The following is a 16555-nucleotide window of genomic DNA, read 5'->3' as shown; positions in this document are numbered from 1 at the left end:
CCTGATTAGAGATGCCTATGGATTAATAAATCTCTTTTCTCTTACACTTGAGCTAATTATTATTTAACTTTGGTGTCAATTTAATGTTTCAGCCACCATAATTGATAAGAGTCTTGATAAGGGAAGAAGGAAGGGAAAAGAAAAAATTAATTTTGAAGTAAGGATCGAGGCAATACCTCCCAGGGAGGCAAATATCTCAGTGGGGGTGTGGGATGCTGGATTCAGAGGGCAGCTAGGGTCACTTGGCCCTTGGTGAGTAGAAGAGAGACTTAAAATAGGAAGGAGTAGACTCTGGGCTCATGGCCACGGGGGTTTGCCCTGAAACCACTTTAGTATTTGTAGCCACTGGCCCTTGTGCTCTCTCCAGATCTCTTTTAAAGGTTGTCCCTATTTAATCTAGATTTGCCATTCCAGACTAATTTAGGTTCTTCAAGGTCAAAACAGTGACTCCCTACATATTTCCTGTCTTTACCTTTGAGAAGAACAGGATATAGCAGAAAAGAGAAATAGGAAGAAATTCAAGTGCAATTCCTACTTCATTTGACTTGATTTACCCTTTCACTGGCTTCCTTTGATCTATTCCCATGCTCTCTCTGGGCCTACTTTAAAACCTCCTTCCTCCTCCTTTCCAAAGTAACTTTCATACTTCTCTTCAGTATTTGGGGTTCCCCTACTGTAGAAATCCTAAGTCATTCCAAAATATGGCTCGTATGCATCTCCTAGCAGGGATCTACCGTTAGGAAAAATAAATAGACCTTCCCATTTGCTGAGAAACTTAACTTTGGAAGCATTGATTGACTGCTACCTAGACCCAGCCATAATAAATATGCTAAGATATTTCAGATGGTCCTGATTGAAAACAAAAACAACAAAAACACCACCTTCCCATCTGTTTCAAATCTATGCATTTTCCTTTTATGTTAATTTTATGTTTTAAAGCAAGCTGTCTCTCAAACGATACTCACATGCTCCGTTATTAATGGTGTGGTGTCCACAGAACACGTGTTATTTGGTATTTCACTTTTGATGAACAAAAATATGAAAGCACTGTAAAGAAAATAAATTTTAGTGATATTTATCATAACCCTGGTTCATATAAAGTTGCCTGAATTTTAAGAGAAAATGCAGCTTCAATCAAGTCCTAATGATAGGATGATTTCTTACAAACTGCCTCGTCAGTGGTCCTGCCATTTCTCCAGGACTGCCACTCTCATTGATGTCTCTCATTGTGCTTAATTGCAACAGTTAAAGCCAAACTCATAAGCTTTCCCCCCAAAACAGATCTTTCTCCTGATTTTCTTTTTTCAGTCAATGACCCCATCTTTCTTTTTATTCCTGCTTAGCCCTGAAATCACATGGTTAAAAAAATACAAACAAAAACTACATTGAAATAGTATTTCTCACCCATTATATTGACAAAACCCCAAAAGTTTAAGAACATCCTCAGCTGGACAAACTATAGGGGACATGCATCACTTATGTGAGTGCAGAACTATATGACCCCCATGGAGGAGACTCTGGGGCCATCTACTGAAGCCACAGATGTGTCTACTCTTGACATTACCAACCCTGCTCCATGCCCTATAACACAGGTACAACCACATTCAGGAGAGATGACCTTCAGAGTCACACAATGGAATATTATACAGTTGTAAAAAAGGAATAAGGATGCCTTCCGTGCTCACATATGGAAAGATCTCCAGAGTATATTTTAAGGATAAAAACACACACGCAGAAGCCTAATGACTTTTTCCCCTTTAACGTCTCTTTCATAAGGCACTGTCTATTCATGTCCAGTGTCTTTGTAACAAATGCCTCACTTACCATTGACTTTTGAACCATGCAAATATGTTAAAATGTGCTAAAATATTAAATGAATGACTTTGGTATACATTTGACATTCCTTTTTTAATACTTTTGCATGGTTTGAAAGTTAAAACAATCTAAGAAGTTTTCAAAGTATACACAAGGCTGAAATAATGTAGGTAGCTAAGTGCAGAATAGTGCATATGATATGCTATCTTTTGTATAAAAATTTAAAATTTCCTAGTTAGCTTCCTTGGTTTAGTCTCCTATTTGCTTTAAAAACTTGAATGGCTCCATATTCCCTTCCACAGGAAATTTAACTTTTCTTTTTGATTTGTACTGCTCTCTGCATTATGCTCCACCCAACCTATCTCAACATAATTCCCCTCATGGACTTTTCTTTCTGACTAGTCCCTGCTCTGAGCTCTCCTCCTTTCCCAAACTTTCACAACCGCCTGCTCTTGCTTATGTTTGTTCCTTAGCTGGACACACTATGTACTCTCCTCTTCTTACTCAAACTAAAGAAGAGTTGAAGGGCTGAATGTGAGAAGAGAAGTTTCCCCCAGGCCAGTCCCCGCCTAGTCTTCTCCTTCTCTGAATTTCCACAGCACTGAGAACAGTCATCACAACATCCAAACCATCTGCCACGAGTCCATGTAATCTTTTTTCTCCAAAGATTTTCTAATTCAATAGAAGATAGGACCCACATCTTATATCTCCTTCAAGGTCCTCTAGGTACTTAAGGCTCAGTAAAATTGAATGCATAAAACCTAATTACACTTGTATATCTTAATTAGTTAAATATGTGTGCACATGCATGCTTATATACATGTTAATTTGCAAAGCTAATATTAGAACCGCAATTGCATTTTCTTCTCAAAGTTACAATGAAAACTCTCTACTTTATGTAGACCAGTGTGTTTTTCTAATAATACAGGGTGATATGTCAGAAATATCTGAAGGATACAGATAAAGGTCCTTGAGTGTTTCTTCAAATAACTGTATAACCCTCCAACAAATCATTTAACTTCTCTGAGCCTCAACTTTTTTCATCTAGAAACATTGGAACATACCCACTTTACAGAGTTGTGACGAGAATAAATAATAACGCATACAAAATTCTCAGTGTACTTTTTAGCACACAGTCAAGTCTCAAAGCATGTTAGTAAACAGAGAGCTTTCACTACAAATTGGATGGGAGAGGGGGTGCTGAGTATGAGAAAGAAATCAGGACTAAGAAATCAGTGGTTGCAAGCCGTGTGACTAGTGCTAATCACAAAACAGGTAAGTCAGAAAGAATCTCAGCTCAATAGGTCAAGAGGGGATGTGGGAGCACTAAGTTATGACAAGGCAATGAATGGGATTTATGCCATGTATGTGAACATAAAACCAAAGAGATCACAAGGTCTTTGGGCTACAGACTTAAGGAATTTGGTACAGTGTGTCAAACACAAAGTTCCATGAAGTCTATGAATATTGTCAAAAGCATAGGAAACTTAAAAAAAAAAATCAATGTTATACCCATGGGTGCTTCTGGACATTTTCAACCTATCCAGTTTTGCTAGATCTGCAACCCTAGACATCTTACTATTAGTAAAATTCGTGTGTGTGTGTTTACACTGACAATTGAACTCAACAAGCATTTACTGAGCATCTATTGTGTGTCAAGTACTGTGTAGCAAAGTCTGATGGGGATGGTGGGAGGGATGGTGTATAAAGAAAATAATGGACCTTGGCCTTCAGGTCCTCATAGTTCAAGGATAAAGAGCATGGTATGAATAATACAAAACTGACCAAGAGACCCTGAGAATTTCGATAATAGAAGAAGTATAAAATGCAATGGAAATTTAGGGGCAACTCACTCTAATTACAAAGAAGGAAATCAAGAAAAAAATCACATAGAATGGAAAATCTCAACTGATATTTAAGAATGGCCAAGGAGGCTGAGGAAAGGGCCTTTTGAGCTGAGGGAAGTGTCTGGGGCATGGTGTGATAAATAATCCTGGGTAAATGAATTGACAACACAAAGAGAAAGATGTATTAGGAAGAAGGGCTCAATCTGTAACTGTGGAGGGCATGCCAGATTAAGGAGACAGATTTATTCTGAATCCGATGGGAAGCCTTCAGAAGTTCTTAAACAAAAGAGTGATGATGTGATTTGATAGCAGATAGAAGTAAGTCATACTAGCAAAAGGAAAGAATGGAACTGGGGAAATTAGATGTGAGATTTTTACAATCATATACAGGTGGGTAGGTAGTGAGGGACCGAAGGAAAAGAAAAGAAGAACTTGTGAAAGATTCAGCAAGAATTTTACAGGATTAAATATAGGTGGGGCATACAAAGAAAAAAATTCAAGATGACTGAGGTTTTGAACTTGAATGACTGTGGCTAATACCTTCTATGGAGAGAAGAATCGCAGGAAGGGGAACCAATTTGCAGGGAAGGGTAAAATAGGAAAAGGAACTCTGACTGGGAAGTGTTGAAGGCAGCGAGGAAGAAACTAACAGTCTAGCATTTGTGGAGAGCTGACCTTGTGCCTGACCCAGCAGGGTCCCTTTCCACATGTCATCTCACCTCAGATTGAATAGTGGGTACATATACAGAGATGTCTAACCTGAACGGTAGTTAGAAGTATGGACTGTGGCTCTGAAGCAAGGTAATGGCTAGAAACAAAGATTTGGGTTTCCTCATAACACAACTCTCCAGAGAAAGTAAGTGAAGTGAGAAGAGAAAGCAATGGAGAGCAGACTCAAGGATAATCCAGAGCGTGTTTCTTAACTGCAAAGGAAATCTGCCTTTTTATGAACTCCAACTCCTGGATCTTCATTAGAGCACATTTAAGAGAGTGTCTTGGACAGTGTTTCATGGTGTCAGTTCCACTCCCACCCTTATAAATTCTCTTCTGAACCATGGGGCCTAGAAGACTGAAAACTAAGTTTTCCCAAACTGTAGTGGCAGCTAGGTTTTCTCAATGGGAGGCATAAGATGAAAACGTGGGAGGAGCCATTGCATTTTGGTGGCGGCTCCCATAGTTTCATCAGCAGGGTAGCTCAGGACAGTGCCAGCGGTTATGGGGCTCCAGGGCTTTGGGTGCTGACCCCTTCCTCCTTTTGCTTCCCTGGCCCTCATAAGACTTTCGTAAACAATTTCCTGCGTTAAACCCTCTGCTGTTTAAAATACCTAGAGTGGTTTTGGTTGTAGATACTGACTGATGCTTCCCTTAGATATCACATCAGGAAAATGCAAGGCTAGAAATGACCTAACCAATCTTTTAAAAACTGAACTGTACAGAGGATAGGGGCAATAATTTCAATTTTGAAAAGAAAAGCAACTTCCTAAAACAATATAACCATAGTCCAAGTTTCCTTATACTGACCATGAAACTCCAAGCTTATTCATGAATGCCCTTCAGAACAAATGGATTTAACTGAGTTAAAACAATGAAATGAAAGGTTCCAGAAATTCCTCTCCGTAAAGAAACATACAAGGGAGCTGGGTGCACTATAGGAAGAGATCATTGCATTTCCCCACCAAAGACCAAGCTCCAAACAAGCTGCACGATTCTGCGGTGCACTGACCAGGTCACCATAGAGTCGGACAACACACAACCGACAGGGGAAACAGTAATTGAACATGAAATACTTATGATTAAAAATGATTATCATGGGGGCTGGCCCCGTGGCCGAGTGGTTAAGTTCGCGCGCTCCGCTGCAGGCGGCCCAGCGTTTCGTTGGTTCGAATCCTGGGCGCGGACATGGCACTGCTCATCAGGCCACGCTGAGGCAGTGTCCCACATGCCACAACTAGAAGGACCCACAAAGAATTATATACAACTATGTACCGGGGGGCTTTGGAGAGAAAGAGGAAAAAATAAAATCTTTGAAAAAAAAAAAAAATGATTATCATAATGAAAATACGCAACATATAGAGCATTAGCCGTGTGCCTAGCACTATACAAAGCACTTAACATATTTTATTTCCCTTAATCCTCAAAATATCTTATGAGGCTGGTATAATTATTATTCCTACTTTATGCCCAGATGAAGAAACCCAAGCTTGGAGAAATTAAGTGATTTTCCTGGGGTCACACAGGTAGAAGTGGTAGAACATAAATAATTTGCAATTTTAGAGAATGTAACTTTCTAAAGAAAGGAGATACATGAAGAAAAACAATGCCTGATTGACTGGGTAAATTGGCCTTACATTACAATTAAGTCAAAACTAAGGCATGCCACATTACAATTTTTGGGTGTAAAGAAATTGTGTTTGAGTGAGCTATTCAAAGCTAGAATGCTGTGTGAATTGTATAAAATACATAAAATTGCCTCTAACCAAAAATGTCAGGAATCTGCTATTTTAGAACAATCTATGTTATTTCTTCTCCAGTTGGCCTGGAACCACTCTCTATGGCAACATTTTAATGACAAAGAGATTGTTCATGAATGTGGCTGGGGAAAAGCCATCATTGCAGGACGAAGAGAAATATAGTGCTCTTTCCCTGAAGAATAAAAAAGTACTAAAATCTTTGCAGGCAGCGCTATCCATTATGTGAAGCACTGACAGGGAATATAAATGTAGTCTAGAGAGGAAAGGGGACTGAATTTAAGGTGACCTAATTCCTGTTAGAGTTTTATTGACTGAACCCTGCTGTACAGAGACTCAAAGTCATTTTCATCCTCATTCATTTAGTGCATACAACTAGGCACAGATAGAACCGAAAACAGGTATTTAAATGAGTGTGTTTTCATAGGTGACGGAGTGGTTATCTAACCTGGTTAAGAAGAGTTGAGTGAGGTGACGGGAAAGTGGAAACTAGGCAGCAAAAAGTGAATAACAAGAGAGAATCAATGGCTATTTCAGGGGCATCAGGAAGCCAGCGTCACATCTATTTATGTACCATTTTTTAGATTGCAAAATACTTGAATGTGCCGTTTGATTCTAATTTATCAGCTACGTGTGATGATTTTCTAAATATTACAGATAATGAAAGCGAGCGGCAAAGCAGCTGAATGATTTTCCCAGGGTCTTAGAGTTTTTGAGAGCTAAAGCCGGGGTTCCTGACCCCAGAGCTGGCACTTCTTCTCCTCTAAAGCCAAGTCTGTCAATGTAAAGGAGGAATCTGAGGAAAAATCATGTCGATCTTATGAAATTCAGTTTAAAAAACATAAACACATCAGGATCTTTACAAAGCATTCTAAACGTTGGGAAGAAAAGCTCAATCGTTAGAAACGGCCACGTACCTTAATACTGAGAGCCCGGCTCCAACGTAATTCAGCAGTGGTTTTGCTACTTCTTCTGCATCCATTCCAAACCAGCCAAACCTGGAAACGGAGAAAGTCCCACCAAAGTGGATACTGTCGAAACTGTGTTCATCACAGTGTTTAAGGACATAACCTCAGGGTCAGATTCCTGAGATGAACCCCAGATCCTTCACTTACTGACTGCGACTTGGATAGATTAACTTTCTTCACTGTGCCTCAATTTCTCATGTTTAAAATTTACCCTACAGGTTTCTTATGAAGCTTAAAGGAGATAGTAGATGCAAAAGTACTTGTGAACATTCCAGTCTTATTAAGACTAAGGAAGAAGGAAGAAAACATAGATTAAGTGGCAAATTGAATGCTAAAGAGTTGGCTGCAATTTTGTACAGTATTTGAAATAGACTTTTAAATAACTGCTTGGTTAAAGGTCCCTATTCTTTGGCCTCACCCTAAATTCCTTTCTTTCATGCCTTGACATCGTAGTGATTGTTACTAACCATCACCGTAAGGAGGCAAGAGAAAAGGAGGCAAGAAGAAAAAGAAAAAGAAAACAGTGCTGGTGGAAAGCAGGGAAGGAGTGGAAAAAGGACAGAAAGGAAAGGATGGGAGGTTAGCTTGTTTTGTTATTACTGAGGTTGTTGTAGTGCTTTGAGTGGGAAGAGGAGCCCAAAAAGTAAGGTAAGAGTAACCGCCTCCCTGCTACTCATTTTCCCAAACTCAGCTTGAATGTTCATCTTCATGCTGATCAAGGGCAGAGCAGTCTAACAGCACTTTCTGTGATGATGCGGCTCTCCGCAGCTGCACTATACGGTAGTGTAGCTTCTAGGCAGATACGGCTATTGAGCACTTGAAATGCGGCTAGCACAACTGAGGAACTGAATGTTTAATTTTATCAATTTTTCATTAATTTAAGTTTAAACATAAATGGCCACATGTGGTTTGCAGCACCCTTATTGGACAGCCCAGCTCTTGAGCTGAGGTGGGCAAACTCTTCCTTAAAGGGCCAGAGAGTAAATATTTTGGGCTCTGTGGGCCAGATGGTCTCTTGCCACTACTCAGCTCAGCCATTATAGTGTAAAAGCAGCCACAGACGATACTTAAATGGATGGGTTTGGCTGTGTTCCAATAATACTTTACTTACAAAAATGGTTGGAAGCTGGGCCATGGTTTGCTGACCCTGACCACCAGCCTCTAGAGGGAAGAATATGTGCTTTAGAACTAGAAGACCCGAGTTTAAATCCTAGCTTATTAGCTCTGTGACTTTCAGCAAGTGACTCAACCCCTTTCTGTATCAGCGCTCTTGTAAAATAGCGCAAACCTCATATATTTGTGAAAAAGAGATGAGGATGCATATAACATGTCCAGCAAATTGTCACATAATAGAAAATGAAAATGAACATCAGTTCCATTCCTCTCTCCCTACTTCCATTCCCTAGAGATAATGCTTTACTATATCTTGATCAAATATCTAGATCAGATACTAGAACTTAGGGCAAATAATAATTAGAGGTAGCATATTTTATGCATCTGTCTTACCAGCTGTAATCTCTGTGAGGGTAAGAATCCTATGTTGTTTCTCTCAGCTAGCCCAACCCCCAGCACTTGCCTTACATAGAGTATGAGCATAGAGAATGTTAGTTGAAATTGTTTGCTTTGTGTTACCTTGAGCTTGCCCAGCCAGTTAAGGCATTGAATGATCCCCAGATTAAGATTCCAAGGCCTAAACCAATGGTTTTGATAATTGGGACAGCAGCAATGTTCCCTGTGGATGTCACATACAGAAGCAAGACATTATTTCCAATACAGAGAATACATTTATAAGTTAATTTTTATTTTAACTTCAACTGAAGGTTATGGGATTTGGAAAAATTTAGTAAAGCACAATTCCTCACTTTTTAAATAAAATAACCACATTTTTGGGCATTAAACTCATGAGTATGATGGCTAAAAGCACTTGGCTTAGGGCAAAATCCTACAAAGAAAAATGTTGAGTTAGCTCCTTGCCTAAATGCACCAATGCTCTTCATCCTTAGCATAGGTCTCTGTTCTATGACTTTTTGCAGAAGCTGTCAATGATAAAATTAGTAGTGACCATCCTCTTAGACTCGAACCAGGGCCAACCACTGGTAGAAGTCTTTGGCCCGATATGACCCCAGACTGTGGTTTTTCATGCTCACTGACTTCCCTTCTAGAGTTCCACATTCATGGCCTTGTGCTCTTGAGGGTCACTCAGGGCAAAACCATGATTGTTTTGTATGGTTCTTACTGCCCCAGCAGTCTCGCCTCAGTCCTGCAGTCTCCTCTTGAAAAGTTTACTCTCTTGGCTTCCAAGTTGCCTTCATCTCCTGTTTCCCTCCTGTTTCTCTCTTTAGCTCTTTCTCTGGCTGCTCTTTCTCATCATACCTTCTGGATTCAAGGGTCTCCTAAATATTTTCCCTAGAACACATTCCTTCTCTTGCTATATTCTTCTTTGGGCACTTGATACTTGATACTTGGAATTCTCTTTGCTAAAGAGAAGAAAGTTCTCCTGGGGTGCATTTATATTAATAGAAGGAAAGCATTCCTGATTGGCCAAGCAAAGGCATAAATTCTAGTTATGTAATTTCAGGAATTGGTAACACAAGTGAGGGAAGATTTCTGTTTGCTTTTGTTTTTCTGCCAGTGCTTTTGAAATGAGTTTGCTTACCTTTAAGGAGAAGTCCTAAAAATGCTATTAGTAGAGACTACTATTTAATGAATATTTTCTGAAGAACATGCTAGAGAAAGAAAGGCCAGAACACTTAAACTAGTATATGAGTTATGCTTAAACAGAGCGCAATTGAAACATGTTTGCTATATTAATTTTCTATCAGGAACTAAGATAGAAACTACTGAGAGGAAACAGTCAGGAAATGCACCAAAAACACTTACGGAGCATCTGAATAAGAGAAACTAAAGTGTTAATTTCTAGTAACTATGACTAAAGATTATTCAGAATTTGTGCTATTTCCTTCTATTATGAACCAGAATTATTTTGATTAAAGTATTAAATGATAAAAGAATAAATCATACCATACATTACCTGTTGCCCATATGCAGCCCCCAACCATCGCAAAAGGCCAAAATTTAGGGCAACGTAGTATCAGATTGACCACCAAGGCAACCAACCATATGGCAGCACAAAGTACCCACTGGAGAAACATTCCTAGAAATAAAAGAAATTGGCGTCAGTTGATTGACATCAGATTACACATATTGATTTGAGAAAATTAATACTTGGGAATATCAATGCGATGTTATTATAGGAACGGTCACAATTTATTGAATGCCTATATGCCAGGCACTTTGCACATTTACTATAATTCCTACAAAATACTCTCCACCATAACTAATTCTAGTTTAAAGATAGAGAAAATGAATCCGAGATGAAGCAACTTGTCTAAACAGCTAACAGTTCACAGAACTGAAATTTAAACCCAAATTTGGAAATTTGACTCCAAAACTTTCTATATACAGTACATTCCCCTATGTAACATTGTATTTTTTCATCTATTAGACAAATCAAGAATTTTCTACCAAAGAGTATTGGCAAGACCAAGTCTTTATTTTTTATTCAGATGCCACATCTAGTACTATCCCTCACAAAAACATGGCACTAGGAACTTGGGAATAGCGTAACGGTGATTTAAACCTTTGAGGATCATTTATGCACCTTTGGCATAAACACAAACTCATTTATGGCCACCTATAGACCCCATACAGTTAGAGTTGAACGCCTGCGATGAGCCAGACATCACAAACCTGAGGATTAGCCTTCTAGGTCGGGGTTATTCTCCTTTCTATGCTCTGGGAGCCATTTGCTAGTTATCTGAAGATCACATGGTGATGTGGGGAATAGCTGTACCTTTCTGAGCTTCTGTACCACCAAGGGTTTAGGGATTAACAGGACAAAGAAAAAGTCAACATTTGAAGAAATACTAAGGCAGTCATAACTCAATGTAGCACTTCTGACTCTAACTTTGGAAGATTTTAGCCTATTTCTATTCAATCTTATGGTGGAGGAGAGAAAAAAATGGCTGTTAACATCTGAGACAAAAAAGCGGGATCACTGAGATGAAAGGAAACTTCATTTACAAGTTCTTCATTTTACAAGTGAGAAACTGAGAACAAAACAGCTGGTAAGTCTTGCTCAGGATCGCACAGTTGCTGTGAAATAACTTCAAAGCGAAGCCCTCTACCCCTTAGCATGTTTTTTGTTCTTCTTTTATTAGTTTCCATTCCCGTCTTAACTCAAAAGGAAACAAGAAGAAAGGCTCTGGAGGAAAAAGATTTGTAATCCTATTGTCTAGGTCGTATCAAGATATAAGGAACTGGGGTGATAATGCATCTGCTTCCCAATAAGTGTTGACCACAACATCTCCGATTCCTTCTCCTGGCTCTAATATGAACGGTAGGTAGATAAAAAAAAAAACTGTCGCTTCTCCTTACCTAAAATTCACATTACAGTCAGTACTACTATCATGTGACCACGTGCGTTCCTAAAAATCACTGCACTGTGCAAAACCATGCAATAAAGCCACAGAGCTCATGGGGAAAATGGGGCTAAGGGCACCACACAAGAAACTTCATCCACAAAGTATTAAAAAAAAGATAAGAACCTAACAAAAATGGTAGTACACTTTTATACTGGTTCAGTGGTTAAGAAATTCACAAGTGCTACAATAAATATGGCACTTGAACTTGAAAAAGACCTGAAATTGGGTTATGAAGTGGGCATTGGAACTGGTGCAGCTTGTGAGTTACTGTGAAGTTGGAAGATGGAGGGTTCTGACAGCTGACGTGGATGGGTATGGTGCTGAGGGAGCTGGTGGATGTGTGAGGGGTGTTTGTGAGCCCATTTTGTGTATTACTATGCATCTTTATCCATCTGGGTGCAGTTTTCTGTGTTTACCTAGTGTTTTGTCAGAGTCAACACTGCAGTAAGCAAACACAAAATTCGTGTGATACTCAAATTGTTCTCTATTATATCAATCGTGTTGGAAATTTGTGCTTTCAAAACATCTGTTATTAGAACTAACTTCCTTCTTTTGTAAACATAACAGATACGGCTACAAAGCTTTCCTGACAGCATCCATCCTAGCTTCACCATGAAATACAATCTTAAGGTTATCCTATACTGACTAACTCTTGGATAAACTGGCATGGCCATTATTAAATGATTTATTCTAAGCTCTATTCATTTGGCATCAGGTTCAACAAAATTTACTTTTGCAGCCTTCATTATAAAAAGACCAAACAGGAGAATTTCATATTTAAAAATAATTTAAGGTTAACAATGAAAGAAAAATAATTACCATCACCGGTATCATATTTTTTAAGCGGTACATAGTTTGAGCCATACAAAAGGACAGCAACAGAAGAGGAGATGAAACCAATGGTCAAGTCTGTTCCATTAGCGCTCATGGTTCCAGCCCTGCCCGAGAGTGAACTGGTTCACTTTAGACTTGATGTACTTTTCAAGAGCTTCTGAAACGAAAGAAATAAAAATGAAACAATTAAGAAGTTGTGAACCTGTGAACGAATTTTGATTAATACATGCTATTTATTGTTTTTCAAAAGTGTGCTGATTCCTTCTTCCAGTAAAGAGTTAGGACATTATGAAATTATGTACTATGTTCACACTCCATGTTCATTCATTCACTTTTTCATTTATTTTATCAAGGAATGCTTTTTGATCACTAACCTATAATTAAAAAAAAAAACAGGGCTGGCCCGGTGGCGCAGCGGTTAAGTGAGCACGTTCCACTTTGGCAGCCAGGGTTTTGCCGGTTCAGATCCCAGGTGCAGACATGGCACCACTTGGCAAAAGCCATGCTGTGGCAGGCATCACACATACAAAGTAGAGGAAGATGGGCACAGATGTTAGCTCAGGGCCAGTCTTCCTCAGCAAAAACAGGAGGATTGGCAGCAGATGTTAGCTCAGGGCTAAACTTCCTCAAAAAAAAAAAATTTAAAAAACAAACTTTGTCTTTAGAGCTTAGAAACTTAACTGCTTCCAAGATCTGAATACAGTTTTTATTATACTATGAAAAAATTCTCCTGTGTACGGGGACTGGTATAATGAAAAGATCTATGGACTAGGACTCTGTTTACTTCAATTGGTTGTCACGACAATCACATGAGACAGCACGTGTGAAGAATTTCAGAATGATCAGTGCCTTACAAGCAAAGCTTCTGTTATATTTCAGACATAAGCTTAAAGACACCTTTAGGTTGTATTGCCGCTACATACTCAGGATCTCCTTGCGATAAAGGCACTCTTCTTCATCAGTAGTATCCTCACAGCGTGGATTAAATACTTCATGAAACCCTATATTTTTACGACTTTTTAAAAAACTGAACAGCTAGAAGAATCTCCTAAAGATCTCTTTGAGAATGGCCTAAATCTGCTTAAGATTTAGATTTTTGGAGAATCTCTTCAGGAATCTCCTACAGTATAAGATCAGCAGCGGCGTGTTGCGCAATAGCATTAGCCAGCCAGCAGAACAACGTGCTGTCAGCTATCTGTGCCATCTGGTTGCCACTAGCCACATATGGATAACTAAATTTTCATTAAAATTTAGTAAAAGAAAAACAAATCCAGTTCCTCAGCCACTCTAACCACATTTCAAATGCTCAATAGCCACATATAGCCGGTAGCTACCAAACTGGACAGTGCAGATTATAGAACGTTATCATCATTATAGAAAGTTCTATTGGACAACCCTGCAAAGGCTATTAAAAAGTTCTGGTTTCTCCATGAAGAAAAGGACCAATCCCACAAACAGTCAAGAACCAGCCATTTTTCATAAGACAACATTTGGAAAAGGCTACTGAACACAATCCATCTTTTGTAGCTGTACAAACTACATGAGAAAAAAAATAACACAAAAGGGTCATTTGGTCACAGGAGGTAACCAGAGTCTGCCCACAATACCATCTTGAATTCATATTTTGCACATTGACCTTTGGGTTCACTTCACCGTTTAAGTCCTCTGGGATGGAATGGAGGATAATCCAGTCTTTTTATTTCCCTACAAATTTAATGCTATAGTGATAATTTCTTGTGGCTATGTATTGAATAAAATATATCTGTAATCACCTTTCCTTGTTATTCTATTTTACAGTGATAAATACTTACTTTAAAGGTGTGTCATTTTTCCATGTATTGCTTTTAAATGTGTTCTTACAGAGAACACAAATATACAACTACCTACAATATATGTTCTTTGGCGTTATTATGATTATTTAACTGAAAACAGGGATAACTTCAAAACTGCTCAATAAATTTTAGTAAGAAAAATTATTTGAAATTATGTGCGCTTTCTTTAAAAAAATCACAAACAGACAAGAAACACTGCCGGTAAGACAACATCCTCCATGGGAATGTAGTTGAGAAAGAGAGACTGAGGCATATTAAACACTAACAGTAACACTATTTCAATAAAATAATAGTTTAAGTGTTAAGCTGAAAGAAAGTTCTAGACCTGTAATGGCTCACAGGGGCTACTGCTCAAGGGTCAAGCAGGTAGATTGCTGCTAAGATATCTCAGTAGCAAAAAGTCCTAGGGGCAGGAGGTATCTGGGAAGGATATCACCAGACTAAAAAGACACAGGACGAGCTGTCAGCTAAGAAACCATTTTTTCCCCATTTTAATTAAAATAAGCAAAGTGAAACAAAATCTTTATAAGCACATTGATAAGAGAATGCCTAACCTTCAAAAGTAGCAAATTATTTTAGGGAAATAATGGCTGTATTAAAGAATATTGACAACCCCAAACCTCTCAGAGTTCACCCACTGAAAGAATAATTTGAAGTGCTAATCAGAGCACGTGAACTGCATTTTGACGGGTGAATGAACTTTAGTGTTAATTCACTTGAACTGCATTTTGACGGGTGAATGAACTTTAGTGTTAATTCACTTAAAGTTGTCACCTGCAGATAAATGAAGTTTATTGTACACAGCTCCGGCACATTTCAGAGAGCAAGTGATCTAATTTCAATGCAGATTGGCAATACTTACTATCTTTAAGGAAGAAGCTACCACTTTCTAAATCAATGAAATTTTTGTGGAAAAGAATATCATTATCATCACTCCCAATTCTTTCTAGTGCAAACCTGTGGAGTTAAACGAGTTGTCACGCTACTTTTAAATACAAGTAGTTTTTAATGCCTACTTTTGTGTCCACTGACATTTTATTAGACTATATTCATTCAATTTTATTTTAATACTTTTGCTTCATTTATCAGTCAATGTTTTCTCTGGAAATTTCTCCAAGCAATTTAAACTTCTATGCAGACTTTTTTTGTTGTTAGTGTTTGGTATATTCCGATCAATACTGCTCGTTCTACTTCAACTTAGATTTCAGTTTTCGTTTCATGCTAATTTCCTCCTATCTTCCTGGCAAGCTCTTCCGGTGTCTTGGCTAAAATTAGCACTGCTTGAACGTACTTATTCGGAGCCTTGATTTTCTGTTTAATCATGAGCACGTTTTGAAAAATCAGGAGACACTCCCCCCGCAAAGCTGCTTGGGCTTCCTTTTGAGTTGCTGTACTCACTGCGCTGCTGGCCGGCGGCTGAACCTCCCTCCTGCTCAGCATCGGAGCTATCTGCTTCCACCTCGCCGCTGCGGAGGGTGCATCCGGCTTATTCCCTCTGCCGCCCGGGCGGCCTGGACAGCCTTTACTTCCTGCCGGGACTATTACCTATGCACCGAGCGGGAGGAGAAGGGAGGGCTCTTGCACCCATGACCCGGAGCCATCATTCCCTCGGCTTGCCCGGGCGGCCTGGCCAGCCTTTACTTCCTGGGGGACAATTACCTACATACCTGGCGGATGAAAAAGGGAGGGCTCTAGCGAAGGAGACCAGGCGGTTTTGTCCAGGGCAGCAGGTTGAGAAACACCTTCCTTCAGCTGTTGTCCCGGAGCGCAAGGTCATGTGACCTGTGCCTCCGATGAGGAGTCCTTAGGCCCTTTGTTAACCAGTAAACTAGAAAGACTTTTGTGTATTTTAAGAGGTGATTATTGAGGGAACTCTGAGCATGTCACCTTCTCCAAACGTCACAGAGCTAACTATTGTTTATCCTGTTTATGGATAAAACAAAAGGCCGAGGAACTTCACACAGTTGAAAAGATTATCTAAAGTTGATTTTTAAATTTTTTTTACTATCAAGAAATTCATCTGAACCACTAACCTTACTAACGTCTCTTGTGACATAACGAGATTTTACTTGTAGTCACTAATCCTTTATAAATGCACGTAGATCATTCATCTGTATATTTATCTGATATGGACTACGCCATTTAAGAACATCTGTCCTAGTTGTCTCAAGCTTCACTACACATTACAATCGCTGGGGAAGGATTTTTTTGTTTTCTTCTGTTTTTCAAAATACTAATACCCACCCAGACCAACTGAAATAGAATCTCTGGGGATGTGGCTCAGGAATGTTTTCTTTTAAAAGCTTC

At 39.1% G+C, this 16555-nt stretch overlaps 1 protein-coding gene across 3 annotated transcripts in view; it reads right to left on the bottom strand.

Annotated features, from left to right (window-relative positions):
- TMEM144 (transmembrane protein 144) overlaps positions 1-15983 on the bottom strand; it is a 40369-nt gene extending 24386 nt beyond the window's left edge. For 2 of the 3 annotated variants that reach the window (XR_006887972.1, XM_046656757.1), the window contains exons 1-6: positions 15647-15834; positions 12402-12573; positions 10130-10252; positions 8731-8830; positions 7048-7128; positions 966-1047 (exon numbers count right to left, since the gene is read on the bottom strand). Coding sequence is in view for 2 of the 3 variants with exons in the window: in XM_046656757.1 (XP_046512713.1) it covers positions 966-1047; positions 7048-7128; positions 8731-8830; positions 10130-10252; positions 12402-12510 (495 nt within the window). In the remaining variant the exon portion in view is untranslated. Of the gene's footprint in view, positions 1-965; positions 1048-7047; positions 7129-8730; positions 8831-10129; positions 10253-12401; positions 12574-15646; positions 15835-15915 lie in introns of those variants that run through there. The other variant, XM_046656758.1, reaches the window with a different exon arrangement.
- Between the last annotated feature and the right edge of the window lie 572 nt (positions 15984-16555).

This window comes from Equus quagga, chromosome 3 (assembly GCF_021613505.1).
Source record: "Equus quagga isolate Etosha38 chromosome 3, UCLA_HA_Equagga_1.0, whole genome shotgun sequence".
NCBI lineage: Eukaryota > Metazoa > Chordata > Mammalia > Perissodactyla > Equidae > Equus > Equus quagga.
This window is presented reverse-complemented; position numbering and strand designations above follow the sequence as displayed.